General features: G+C 33.8%; 1 protein-coding gene across 1 annotated transcript; it reads right to left on the reverse strand.

Annotated features, from left to right (window-relative positions):
• Positions 1–3,046: 3,046 nt before the first annotated feature.
• On the reverse strand, positions 3,047–10,252 carry LOC131061990 (vicilin Pin k 2.0101-like). Its single transcript, XM_059221450.1, has 6 exons — positions 9,887–10,252; positions 8,889–9,070; positions 8,603–8,683; positions 8,218–8,487; positions 3,381–3,714; positions 3,047–3,285 (listed from the first exon to the last, which is right to left on the reverse strand). The coding sequence occupies exons 1-6, from the start codon at positions 10,215–10,217 to the stop codon at positions 3,125–3,127; spliced, it is 1,359 nt and encodes a 452-aa protein (XP_059077433.1). The 5' UTR covers positions 10,218–10,252; the 3' UTR covers positions 3,047–3,124.
• Positions 10,253–14,464: the final 4,212 nt, after the last annotated feature.

The following is a 14,464-nucleotide window of genomic DNA, read 5'->3' on the forward strand; positions in this document are numbered from 1 at the left end:
TCTCTATATCTTCCTCTATTTATATGACTTCCTCTCTCAGTCCCTATCTTATCTATTGAGCTATCTCTCCCTCCCCCCTCCCTCTCTTTCCATATATTTCTCTACCTATATCTCCCTTACTCTCTCTCCCTATCTCTCTATCTCTTTCCCTATTTCTCTCTATCTCTCTATATCGCCATCTATCTCTCACTCCCCCCCCCCCCTCTCTCTCTCTCTCTCTCTCTACACATATCTCCCTCCCTCTATCCATCCATCTCTCTCCCTCTCCCTAGAATTCTATACTTATATCTCTTTGGCTCTTTATCTCTTTCTCTCCATATTTCTTCTTCCACCTCCATCTACCTCTCCCAATATATCACTTTATATTTCTACCTCTATTTTTCTCTCTCCCTCTCTCCTTTCTTTATCTTCATATCCTTCTCTTTATATTGTTCTCTCCCTCTCCCTCTCTTTCGCTTATTGACCTTCCACACCTCTTCGGCGTACCCATTGCACACCAAGGTGCAATTGTTAGTTAGTAGTCGTGGAAAACCAAAAGCAATTGATATAACATTTTGCTATTCAACTTAAAATATACTCAATATTTTATTTACATTGATTTATACATGGAATATGCCTTCAACACTAATTTTCATTGTACTTTGGTATTAATTTCTCGTACAAAAAAGGAAAGGTATATATTTTGTCTAATTGTTGTGAGGACATTATTAATGAATTTATTATTAATAGTAGGCTTTTTTTAGTACAATATCATCAATGAAGAAATAAATATACAATTTTACACTAAGAAAATTGAATTTTTGCGTACTGTTTTCAATATAAACCAATAGAAATAAAGAAAAATGATATATTTATAATTATATAAAATATAAAATAAATATGAACTATAAGTTTTTTGCTAAAAAAATTTAATTCTTAATATTGATTGATTGCAATAATATTCAAAAACTAATAATAGTATGAAAATCTAAACTAAAACGTTTTAATTTCTTACCTTTTCGAATGCTCACAAAGTTTGGTGTTCATCATGAAAACATAAAAAAACTGTAAATGTCAAATGTTCTTATTTTCTTGGGAAAGTCTTACCTGTATTTCAACAAGCTTGGGCTATTAAAAATTATAATCATATTCCTCCTCCTTTATGTTATAGGCTTCCCGCTTTCCATAGTGAAAATGTTAAAAAGTGGTAGACTCCTTTATATATTCAAAACCTCATCCAAAATGCTGACCTGCTTTAAGAGCGAGAAAAGTGTTTTCTTGAAAAGTGTTTGGTAGACGAGTTTTCTTTATTTGTCGACATTTTTATATTTTTATAAAGTATCCAATTCACCCATGAATGAGGATCGATGGAAGAAAAGACAAAATCAAGCACCAAGTATATGTCGGCTCCCCAAGATGATTCTAGAACTACTAGTAGGGCCCAACATGGTTTTTAGTTAGAATTGTGTTTAAAGGGCTGACAAACAATATAAAGGCATATGATAGGTAGATGAATTCAAGGTAGAATGGCATGTGAAACATCTATCAAAGAGTGAGTGGGGTATTATAGAGGAGCTTAATAGTCTAAGGGACGAACATTTTGAATGATATCTAATGCTCAACTAGTTCATAGATGTTGTTATCTAAGTGTGAATCATTTAAATCATTTTTCAAATGTTGTGAAGACATATGGGATATATTATTTTAATGATAATATGTTGAGCATGTAAATTTTACATATCCTCAAACAATTTATAGCCATTAATTTATAAGGTCTCTAATGCCTTAAACACTCGATTTCTAATAGCCATGATTTCTATATATAGACTTTTAAATGTAATGCCATTAATTTAAAATCATACAATTTTTTACAGTTATCCAAAGATGTAAAAGTTATTTTTATATATAGACTTTTAAATGTAATGTCATTAATTTAAAATCATACAATTTTACGGTTATTCAAAGATGTAAAAGTTTTTCAATTTGATTAAAATCATACAATTTTAAAAAACTTTTTCAATTGATTAACATTTGATGTCAATTAAACACATTATTCTTCCAATCTAATCTTATTTACTAAGATTAGATAAATACAAAGAAAATTATCCTTCCAAATCTAATCTTATTTAATAGATTAGATATATTAAGCAAATTATCCTTAAATAAGATTAGATAAATACAAGAAAATTATCCTTCCAAATCTAATCTTATTTAATAGATTAGATATATTAAGCAAATTATCCTTCGAAACTGTGTCTTTGACACTATTTATCTAAATATATCTCCCATCAATTCAAAATTGAGATATATCACCACATTCAAAGAGGAACAAAAATAAATCCAAGCATGTCACTTTTACTTTGAAGAGGATAAATGATGTCACTTTTACTTTGAAGAGGATAAATGATTTAAAGAAACTGTTAATATAGAAACCATAATCCCCACATTCACCATCCTACTGAATGAAATGGAACATTCATCAGTTCATAATGATGCTTCTTTAACAACTTTAAATCCATCTTAAAAATAATTAAAAAAATGAAACATACAAAATTTTAAAAACTTATGAAAACTCATAATGCACGTATATACCAAGATAAAAACATTCTTATATTACCTAAAATTTAGAAAAGAAGTATGAAAGACATTACGAAATGAAGAAATGAAGCTCGCAAAAGGTTGCAAGAAAATGATAGCAATGAATTTTCAATATATGAAATATGGTATTTTGAATAATATATGGCAGTATTGGAAGATCAAAACCAATACTTAAACATTGAGTAATGGCCATATTTTAAGTTCACTATATATATTTAAATAATTGAAATATTAAATAATATATATTTTTTAATAAAAGTGAGTATTTAAATAATTAATTAGAATATATTAAATGTCATTATAAAAAATTGATATATGAAATTCTAAACTCATTAAAAGAAAAATTCTAACATATTTTAATGCATATAGTTGATTACTTGTTGGATCTAATCTATATTGTTTGATCTAATCTATATTGTTTGAAATAAGCCAAAGTAAGTTCCTTTAGTCTTCAAACTTGGGGAGAGACTTAGATCAAAATATTCACACTCCCAAAGGTTCATTATTGTATATATGTATCTATACATATATTTATGTAGTAGTAAGCCTAGAAGCTCATTGGGCCTTGGTTATCACCCATCTGATTTGGTCCCCTCACAATCACTTCATTCTTTTGTGATTCCAAAATTCTACTCATCTCTTCTGGATGTATCCCGAAAGATCTCCCAAGAACTCTCTTGTCTAACTCTTTAAGTACATTGTTTTTTCCTGCAACAAATATAAAACACATAAATAAGAAACCTCCTCTCCATTAGATATATTCTCAAAGCTATTTTAGTGTATTACTACTTGAAGTTATTTACCTGTGAGGAACTTCCTTATATTGCGATGATCAGTGACCTCAAAGCATAAGATGAGAAGTGGGCGACCTGGAGAAGCAATTGTAGTGTAGGGATGGGCTCTTGGAACCATGAAAACAATGCCTGGTCTTAGTCTTGCCCTCACTTTTTGGTAAGAAATGTCTCTTTGTTGTCCTTCTTCATATTGCCCTTGCCCTCCTCCTCCTCCTCCTCCATAAGATCTTCCCCCACCTCCGCCTGCAAGATGTGGGCATGCCATTTCTAGGATCCCCTCACCATTGATAACTATGCCAAATTTAGTGGCTCTTGTATTGTAATTAGGAACTAACATGGATCCCTGTTGACACATCAATTCAAATCATCATTTGATAACATTATAAACATTACTTGTAGAGCGAAATTATTGTTGGACTTGAATAACACATTATGCCAAATTTAGTGGCTCTTGTATTGTAATTAGGAACTAACATGGATCCCTGTTGACACATCAATTCAAATCATCATTTGATAACATTATAAACATTACTTGTGGAGCAAAATTATTGTTGGACTTGAATAACACATTGTAAAGTTTGATTTTCTAAAACTAACTTATAACTTCTCTTTTTCAATAAAACTCAGAAGAATAGGTGAAAGACCCATTTATTAGTTTGATTTTCTAAAACTAACTTATAACTTCTCTTTTTCAATAAAACTCAGCAGAATAGGTGAGAGACACATTTATTAGTGTGATCTAAGATGTTCAGAAGCTAGTTTTTTCTTTTATGATAAAACTTAGACTAGGTTTGTTTTTTCAATAAAAGCTTAGAGTAGGAGATGGAAGACCCACCTATTAGTGTGATTTAAGATGTCCTCTAGTAAGACTAACACTAAAACTACGCTAATACTTAGGCTAGATTTAGACTAAGAGATGGAAGACCCACTTATTAGTGTGATTTAAGATGTCCTCTAGTAAGACTAACACTAAAACTACGCTAAAACTTAGGTTAGCTTTAGACTAGGAGATGGAAGACCCACCTATTACCTCTACTAAGACTAACACTAAAACTACGCTAAAACTTAGGCTAGCTTTAGACTAGGAGATGGAAGACCCACCTATTAGTGTGATGTAAGACTAACACTAAGACTAACACTAAGACTAAAACTACGCTAAAACTTAGGCTAGCTTTGTTTTTTCAAATAACACTTAGACTTTAGTAAGACTAACTAAAACTTAGGCTAGCTTTTCTTTTTTCAGTAAGATTCCACTATGAGATGTAAGATCTATCTACTCATATGAATGTTTTGTTTTCCATTAAGAATAGCACTAAAACTTAGACTAACTTCACTTTTTGTTTTCCATTAAGAGTAGCACTAAAACTTAGACTAACTTCACTTTTTGTTTAAGAGCAACACTAAAACTATAGCACTAAAACTTAGACTAACTTCACTTTTTGTCTACTCTTAAACTTAGACTAACTTCACTTTTTGTGTGAGGCTCCACTAAGAGGTGGAAGGCCCACTTATTAAGTGTAATTTAAGATGTTCTCCAATAATTTAACTAACACTAAAAGTTAATCTAGCTTTGTTTTTCCAATAAGATTTACAATAAGAGATGGAAGATCCACATATTAATGTGATTTAAAATGTCCTCCAATAAGAGTGACACTAAGAGGTCTATGATCCACCTTATTAATGTGATTTAGGATATAAGACTTAGGCTAGCTTCCAATATTTAAAATAAGAGTGACACTAAGAGGTCTAAGATCCACCTTATTAATGTGATTTAGGATATAAGACTTAGGCTAGCTTCCAATATTTAAAATATCCTCCAATAAGAGTGACACTAAGAGGTGGAAGATCCACCTATTAATGAACTAACACTAAAAGTTAATCTAGCTTTGCTTTTCCAGTAAGATCCACAATAATAATATTCACAATAAGAGATGGAAGATCCACATATTAATGTGATTTAAAATGTCCTCCAATAAGAGTGACACTAAGACGTGGAAGACTATTAATGTGATTTAGGAATAAGAGTGATTCACAATAAGAGATGGAAGATCCACATATTAATGTGATTTAAAATGTCCTCCAATAAGAGTGACACTAAGAGGTGGAAGATAAGAGGTGGAAGATCCACCTATTAATGAACTAACACTAAAAGTTAATCTAGCTTTGCTTTTCCAGTAAGATTCGCAATAATAAGATTCACAATAAGAGATGGAAGATCCACATATTAATGTGATTTAAAATGTCCTCCAATAAGAGTGACACTAAGACGTGGAAGACTATTAATGTGATTTAGGAATAAGAGTGATTCACAATAAGAGATGGAAGATCCACATATTAATGTGATTTAAAATGTCCTCCAATAAGAGTGACACTAAGAGGTGGAAGATAAGAGGTGGAAGATCCACCTATTAATGAACTAACACTAAAAGTTAATCTAGCTTTGCTTTTCCAGTAAGATTCGCAATAATAAGATTCACAATAAGAGATGGAAGATCCACATATTAATGTGATTTAAAATGTCCTCCAATAAGAGTGACACTAAGACGTGGAAGACTATTAATGTGATTTAGGAATAAGAGTGATTCACAATAAGAGATGGAAGATCCACATATTAATGTGATTTAAAATGTCCTCCAATAAGAGTGACACTAAGAGGTGGAAGATAAGAGGTGGAAGATCCACCTATTAATGAACTAACACTAAAAGTTAATCTAGCTTTGCTTTTCCAGTAAGATTCGCAATAATAAGATTCACAATAAGAGATGGAAGATCCACATATTAATGTGATTTAAAATGTCCTCCAATAAGAGTGACACTAAGACGTGGAAGATCCACCTATTAATGTGATGATTTAGGATGTAAGACATGTGATGATTTAGGATGTAAGACTTAGGCTAGCTTCCAATAAGACTAAGTCCAAACGAAAAAACCCACTTATTAATGTTAAACCTATCTATTAATGTTATTAATGTGATTTAAGATGTGATGATTTAGGATGTAAGACTTAGGCTAGCTTCCAATAAGACTAAGTCCAGACGAAAAAACCCACTTATTAATGTTAAACCTATCTATTAATGTTATTAATGTGATTTAAGATGTGATGATTTAGGATGTAAGACTTAGGCTAGCTTCCAATAAGACTATGTCCAAATGAAAAAACCCACTTATTAATGTTAAACCTATCTATTAATGTTATTAATGTGATTTAAGATGTCCTCCAATAAAATCGACACTAAAAGGAGGTGGAATGAAAGATCCACCTATTAATGTGATTTAAGATGTAAGACTTATGTTAGCTTTGTTTTTCAATAAGACTAAGGCTAAGACTAAGAGATGGAAATGTAACTAAGAACTCACACTAAGAGAACTTACACTAAGAGGTGGAAGACCTATTAATGTGATTTAAGATGTAAGACTTATGTTAGCTTTGTTTTACTAAGAGAACTCACACTAAGAGGTGGAAGACCTAGACCTATTAATGTGATTTAAGATGTAAGACTTATGTTAGCTTTGTTTTTCAATAAGACTAAGAGATGGAAATAATGTGATTTAAGATGTAAGACTTATGTTAGCTTTGTTTTACTAAGAGAACTCACACTAAGAGGTGGAAGACCTATTAATGTGATTTAAGATGTAAGACTTATGTTAGCTTTGTTTTTCAATAAGACTAAGAGATGGAAATGTAACTAAGACCCACCTATTACTTGTGGAAGACCTATTAATGTGATTTAAGATGTAAGACTTATGTTAGAAGACCCACCCAAGCTAGCTTCATTTTCTTCCTATGAGTAAGACTAAGACTAAGAGTGAGTTAAGACTATGAGTAAGACTAAGACTATGAGTGAGTTACATTTCCATTTCAAGATTTAAGATGTAAGACTTATGTTAGAAGACCCACCCAAGCTAGCTTCATTTTCTTCCTATGAGTAAGACTAAGACTAAGAGTGAGTTAAGACTATATGAGTAAGACTAAGACTATGAGTGAGTTACATTTCCATTTCAAGATTTAAGATGTAAGACTTATGTTAGAAGACTAAGACTTATGTTAGAAGACTAAGACTATGAGTGAGTTACATTTCTATTTCAAGATTTAAGATGTAAGACTTATGTTAGAAGACCCACTCAAGCTAGCTTCATTTTCTTCCTATGAGTAAGACTAAGACTAAGAGTGAGTTAAGACTATGAGTAAGACTAAAACTATGAGTGAGTTACATTTCCATTTCCATAAGACTAAGAGATAGAAATATAACTCAAGAACTCACACTAAGAGGTGGAAGACCCACCTATTAATGTAAGACTTCATTTTCTTCCTATGAGTAAGACTAAGACTAAGAGTGAGTTAAGACTATGAGTAAGACTAAGACTATGAGTGAGTTACATTTCCATTTCCATAAGACTAAGAGATAGAAATATAACTCAAGAACTCACACTAAGAGGTGGAAGACCCACCTATTAATGTAAGATTCCAATAACTCAGATGCTAGCTTCATTTTCTTGTACTAATGTAATTTTACCTACTAATATAATTTTAAGATTAAGACATCTTCTAATAAGACTTAGGTAGCTTCATTTTCTTGTACTAATGTAATTTTACCTATTAATATAATTTTAAGATAAGACATCTTCTAATAAGACTTAGGTCACTTTTTCAGTAAGACACACACTACGCCTTTAGGCTAGGAGGTGGAAGACCCACCTGTTAATGTGTTTTATAATCTAATAAGACTTGGGCTAACTTTGCTTTTCCAATAAGACTCGCAGACTTAAGGCTAGGAGGTGGAAGACCCACCTCTTAATGTAATTTGTGATTTTAAGCCATCGTCTAATAAGACTTAGATAGACTTACAGATTCCAGGATTGTAGCTGCAACGACGACCTTTAGTAGGCCTAACTGAGAATGCTCTCTTTCATCAACTTCAATAATTTTGCCATAGTTATTCTGGAAAGTTGGTCTGTGACTTAAAATGTTGAAGGGATTCTGCTCATGTCCTGCAGGCATTGATTCTCTAGATTGCGCCCCTGTAATCCTCTCTAACTCTTCTGGATGTAGTTGAATAATAGCTCCCGGATTCTGCTCCTCTTTTCCACTCAGCATTTGTTCAACACCTTCCTTGCTCTTCAAATCACACAGACAAATAATCAATCAATCAATTCCCTAATAGATGTCAAACAAAGGACATTTAGTTAAATCTTTTAACGTGGGCATTATCACCATGTTTTAATATTCTTACATTAAAGGCAGCTTCCAGAACTTCACGACTGAGTGCTGAGAAAACAGACTCAGGATTTCTAACTCCTGCCACATAAAAAGGCTGCAATACAACATACATGTAACACAGTCAAAAGCTCCATCACCTCCCTGTTAATTGACGACCCAAAAAACTTTGGCTAAAAGTTGTTTGATACTATGAACTTTTGAGATTATGTTTTCTATGGCCATGAATTACAGTCACCCATTTATTCATTGTAAACCTTTTTACACTCAATCTATGCCACAAAATAAAATCATATTCATACCTGATATTGTCCTGGAGTGGCCCCGTTATAGAGAAGATTGGCAAGGCGGAATACTTGTCGACCACCACTGTTTATGAGATAGAAAAGTTGACCAGCGGGAACCACAAATACATCTCCTTCCTCTAATCTCCTCTGCACCAAATTATTACTCTCCTGCTGCACATAGGCTATGTGACCACTTCCTGCCATGTACTTTCACATATAAAAAATTCTTCAAATGTACCAAAGTTTTATTAATATCGAGATGCATGAAAGGCATTCTACAATTGATATCTCTTGATATTGATGTATTTAAGCTGAGAGCTAAAATCTCAAACATTTAGATAGATGTATCTAATTGATGTTGAGCTAAAAGATCTAACTTAAGCTGACAGCAAAAAGATTTAATTGATGTAGATCTAAAAGATCTAATTTAAGATGACAGAAAAAAATTAAATTGATGTAGATCTAAAAGATCTAATTTAAGATGACAGAAAAAAATTAATTGAAATCTCTCGACATTTCTTTTCTTTAGATAGATGTATCTAGTTGATGTTGAGCTAAAAGATCTAATTAAAGCCGACAGTAAAATGATCTAATTGATGTCAAAATTCTAATTGATGTTGAGCTAAAAGATCTAATTTAAGCTGACAGAGAAAAATTCTAATTGATGTTGAGCTAAAAGATCTAAGCCGACAGCGAAAAGATCTAATTCATATCTCTTTGACAGTTGGTCAGATAGATATATGTAAGCTGAGAGCTTAAAGGTCTAGTTTAAGCTGAGAGTAAGAAAATCTAATAATTGATGTTAAGCTAAAAGATCTAATTTAAGCTGACAGCAAAAAGATTTAATTGATTTCTCACACCCTTTTTCCAGATTTTTAGATTAAAAAAAGATCTTTTTTCAGATTTTTAGATAGATGTATTTAAGCAAAAAAAGATTATTAAAATGGAGGAAATTGGGCCTCATTTGATTGCAAAGAGGCTCTATAAAATGTCTGGATATAACTGTTACTTACCTTCAACAACAAAGAGCACCCAGTCTGCATCAATGCAGTGAGGTTTCAACAAGGAGTTGGGCTTCATTTCAATGCAAGTGATTATATATTTTTCAATCCCTTTGAACAGCTCAGATTGTTGCCTGAAGTTAGGCAGAGCTTTGATTTCTCCAGCTCTAGAGCTTGAAATAGTCCTGAATCTCTCTCTGTCAAATACATATGGATTATCTCCTTCTTCATACCTTCCTTGTCGTCCTTCATAAGGGCTGTACTGATCTGCATCTGTGCTAGACTGAACAATGGAGGAGGATATAATTACACAGGAAAAAACAAGGAGAGAAATGGGCACCATGATTTTATGTGGAGAAGGGAGCTGGAATGCTCAAACTCAGCTCTGGGACTATATATAAATGGTTTTTCCATGCAACCCATAGACACGTGGCGGTGGAAACCAGTGGCATTTGTTGCAGAACAGGGATGACAGTCAAAAAATACTGAGGAAGGCTATGGATTTTTTCGAGGTTCATGACGATTGACAGAGCAATTGTGAATTGCACACTTTGCACTGTGACACACAGCATATGAGCTCCATATGTCAACTGATATGGTATCAAATTCTCTGATCGTTTTCCTTAGAAAGTTTAACACATTCTTAAGTTGCATAAGAGCTCAAATTACAAACATAAATTTCCATGATTTACTCATTCATGAATTTCTTAAATTTAAATGAACAGAAACAAAAAGCACCAAGCCCATGTTTTATTTTAATGGTGGTATTGTTTTTCAACATCTTTCAAAATATTGGAAGGTCTACAAAGGACTCTAAAATGAGTCCAAGAACATGAGGAAGGAAAATGTTTCCAACACACTTCACTCACAATTCCATGCACAAACAAAAATGTCAAGACAACACCACTCTTTGGTGGGCTCACAGACACCCAAAACAATGATAGGGAACTTTTTTTTTCTAACATCACAAAGATATAATTTTGAACATTTGCTTTAACATTAATTTTATTTTATGCCTAAATCAAAGATGCTCTAAATTATTTTTTTAATATCTCAAGAATTATGAAAACATTCAACCCAATGCTTGCATTTGACACCAAAATTGAGATACACAATGATGGTCAAAAGTCTATCATCACCTAGGTCGGTGGATTATAAAAACATCTATTAGAGAGATTATAACAAGCTGTACAATTACAAAGAGGACAACAAAGGTAGATTATATATTTGATATAATATTACTATAATTAGAAAACTAAAGAAAGGAGTAGAAAACCTACACTTGCACACAATCTAAAGATACTCCAAGATATTGCAAGTCCCCAAAAATGATTTCATACCACCCAACCATGTGGTACCCTCAAGTCCACTCCACCATGCTAGGAGATAGCCACTTGGTTACAAACATACACTCACACAAAACAAAAGGAATTTGACTCGTGCACATGCCAAATATTAAGAACCACCATCATAGCATAAATATGATAAAAATTATGATTAACCATCATAACGTACATATGACAAAAAGTATAAATCTTAACTGCCAAAAAAATAATTTAAGATAGAAACATCAACAACATATAGGCATAATAGATAAACTAGATCACATAGCATAGAACTTAAGTATGAACATGTGAAAACAAGATATCAACCAATCACACACATACATGGTGAGAGTCATGTATTCCATTAGATTGAAAATATAGTGGAAAGAATGACAAGGATCCTAGAGATGAGACGAGGAGTGTCATCAAAATACCTTGAAGTTATGGCTACACAAGATTGTGTATGCATAATCCTTGACACATGATAATAATGTTGTAGGTCTTTTGGTATATCATATATGTTGTTTGACATATGTTGATTCTATGACAATGATCATTTGAGTTATTTGGAAGAAGAAATCACAACCATATAGAAGTTAAGTATTTGTTAAAGTGTGATATAGGAGCACATGTGGCAAAACTAGTGAATATATGACAAGGTCAAAGGGCATGATTATATATAGGAAGATGCCACTAGAAACAACTAGTAGATAAGACTAATTTTATTTTGGTGTAAGCTATCACAAGCAAGGAGTTTTTAGTGGTGGTTATATAGGTAACATGTTGTTTGATATGGAAAAGAGACAAACTAATCTAGCCACTACTAAATAACCAGAACCAACTGAACTCTTCCATAAAACATTGGAATATGATGGACCAAAGGTGTTATGTTTGACATTAGAGTCAAACAACCTAGGTTCTATTTCATTGTTTTTTATATTAAAAGCAACCAAAACAAGGGGGCTGACCCAGATACACTCACATTAACAATAGACGAGCATCTGTTAGCAGAGAAACAACAAAAACGTAGCCTCCTAAAACTTTCCTCTATCAAAAACTTTAAAATTTCTACCCATATTAACAGAGTTTAAAAGAGTCATAGTAAACCATAAAATATGTCATGCAGGGCTAAAGATAAACAAGTCCAAGATTATCCAGCAAGCAGTATAACCATAACTATAACTAGTAAGGCCACAAAGGCCAATCAAAAACTCAAAAAACCACCAAGTAGCTAACATCCCTACTTCCTTTTGCCATGACTCATCTTGGGTAGGAGCCTCCTAGGCCATTCCTTAGTGAGAAATTTGAAGAGTTCTTTGTAGTCCTCTTCCTCCTCCTTTTTAACTTTCTGGGTATTTTTTTGCAAAAGACACAGAGTGGTCGCATAACTGTGCATGACATTTAGCACGAATCTGGTGACCTCCTATAGTCTTTTTTTAACGATATTTGCTCTACTGGCAATTTCCTGCACTTGTTTGTTCAACGCGTCCACTTTATTCTCCAAATCCAACAGCTTGCCATCCGCTTCGTCCTTGATACTACTAGCTTCCTCAATAACCACCATTTTCTCAAACCTGAGGGTAGGGGAAGGGGAATTGGCCTGAGACTTGGGATCATCATCCGAGATCCTAGGTTTTTTAGGGCTCTCAGAGACATGGGTAGAGCTATCAGAATGAGGGGCTGAGGTAGAGTAAGACGGGGCCACATTATCATTCCTCATATCATGGGATGAGGATGGGTTCTTAAAGGATTTCTCTTTTTTAGGGGGCTTGGACGCCAGTCTCACAGAGCGACGGAGAGTGTTGGATTCATCAGTGATCTCTACATCGAAGTCAATTTGTTGGATTCTCACTTTCTTGGATTCAAAGGGTTTTGAATCCTCTGAGTGGCAAGCACACTTCTTGAATTTCTTGCTGGAGGATCCAGGCTCGAGAAGGAGAGTAGGGCTTTTTTCAAGGTTTGTAACAGTCTTGGGCAGGGATTGGTTTTCCAATACATTTTGAATCAAAATCGTGTGGGGAGGGAAAAGGGCTAGATGGAAGTTATACAGGTGAAGGATAAGGCCTTGGTGGAGAATGGTATAATCCTTATTTTTCTTCTTAGCCTCAGCAAGATCTCTCATGTTAGCAGCCATAGAATGCAATAGATAAAAAGGAATAGAAATAAGGTCCATATTCCTAAGAAGATTAAGAAAAGGGAGGTGGTAGTAATAGAAAACCCCGCACCACCCTTCAAAAGTTAAATATTTCATTATGACGTAGCACACCTCATCCCATGGTGACAAAATCTCCTCGCGATTGAATCCTCCAACCCTCTTCATAGGGTTCTCACCTTCACTGAAAAATTGGTTCAGGCTAGTGGTGTCTGAGATACGACTCTGCTTTTTCCATTTTCAGCCTTCCATGGAAAGGCCCGTCGCCTAAGCTATAACCTACTCGTTTACTTCAAAAGAAATGCCACCCATAGTGACCCTTCTGTCCTCCCAGAAAGCCACAAACTATTTAGATAGTCTCTCGTAATTGGTTTTCATACTTTCCATGAACTTATCAATACCTCCTTCCATGTACACAAACCAAACCACTGGCCTAGCTTTGAAATCGTCTGTTTTATCCGGTTCAAGTCACAGTCTGTCACCCCCCATTATTGTTTCCTCTAGTGTAATAATCACCATGATTATTACAAGTAGTGTTTGAGTAGATCTGCCAAGGTCGAGATCTATTCCGCTCGTGTGAACCATTAATCCACCCAATGTAACTTAGCTGAGATAAGTTGTTGCCTTCATCACTACCAATGTCATTAGACTGGATGATTAAAAAAATATTGCCTTTTCCGATATCGGTACTCCACAAGTAGATAAAATCATTAATTAATCCACTTGAATTATTTTGGGAAAGATGACCAGGCATATGCCGCTATGTGGCATATTCATCCCACCATTGGTGGGATCCGACCTCAAATTCAAAAATTGGTAATTTATGATCCTCATCAGATAATAACTAATTAAAGGGAAAAGTGGAGGGAGGGGGGTCAACATTAAAACTTAGTATTTTCTTTCTCCAAGATCTCCTTGGTGATCACTGGCAGCAGATTAGTGCTCCTCCAACACTATAAGCCTTCTTGCAGCATGTCGACAACAACCATTGAGTTAGCAGCCGCATTTCCTTCTCTATAAATGTGGTGGATAGTGAAGTTGTCGATATTAGCTAGAAGAATTCTGGTATCCCCGAAATCGCATCCACCTTCCAACCTGCTGCAGTTCTACCCT

Source organism: Cryptomeria japonica, chromosome 5 (genome assembly GCF_030272615.1).
Source record: "Cryptomeria japonica chromosome 5, Sugi_1.0, whole genome shotgun sequence".
NCBI lineage: Eukaryota > Viridiplantae > Streptophyta > Pinopsida > Cupressales > Cupressaceae > Cryptomeria > Cryptomeria japonica.

What these genes read in the sequence shown, in the direction of transcription:
- LOC131061990 (XM_059221450.1), bottom strand. Translation starts at nt 10,217, where the DNA reads ATGGTGCCCATTTCTCTCCTTGTTTTTTCCTGTGTAATTATATCCTCC. An exon ending in CCACTCCAGGACAATATCAG is followed by an intron (nt 8,684 to 8,888) that starts GTATGAATATGA and finishes GTTGTATTGCAG; the next exon opens with CCTTTTTATGTGGCAGGAGT. An exon ending in CAGCTACAATCCTGGAATCT is followed by an intron (nt 3,715 to 8,217) that starts GTAAGTCTATCT and finishes ATGTGTCAACAG; the next exon opens with GGATCCATGTTAGTTCCTAA.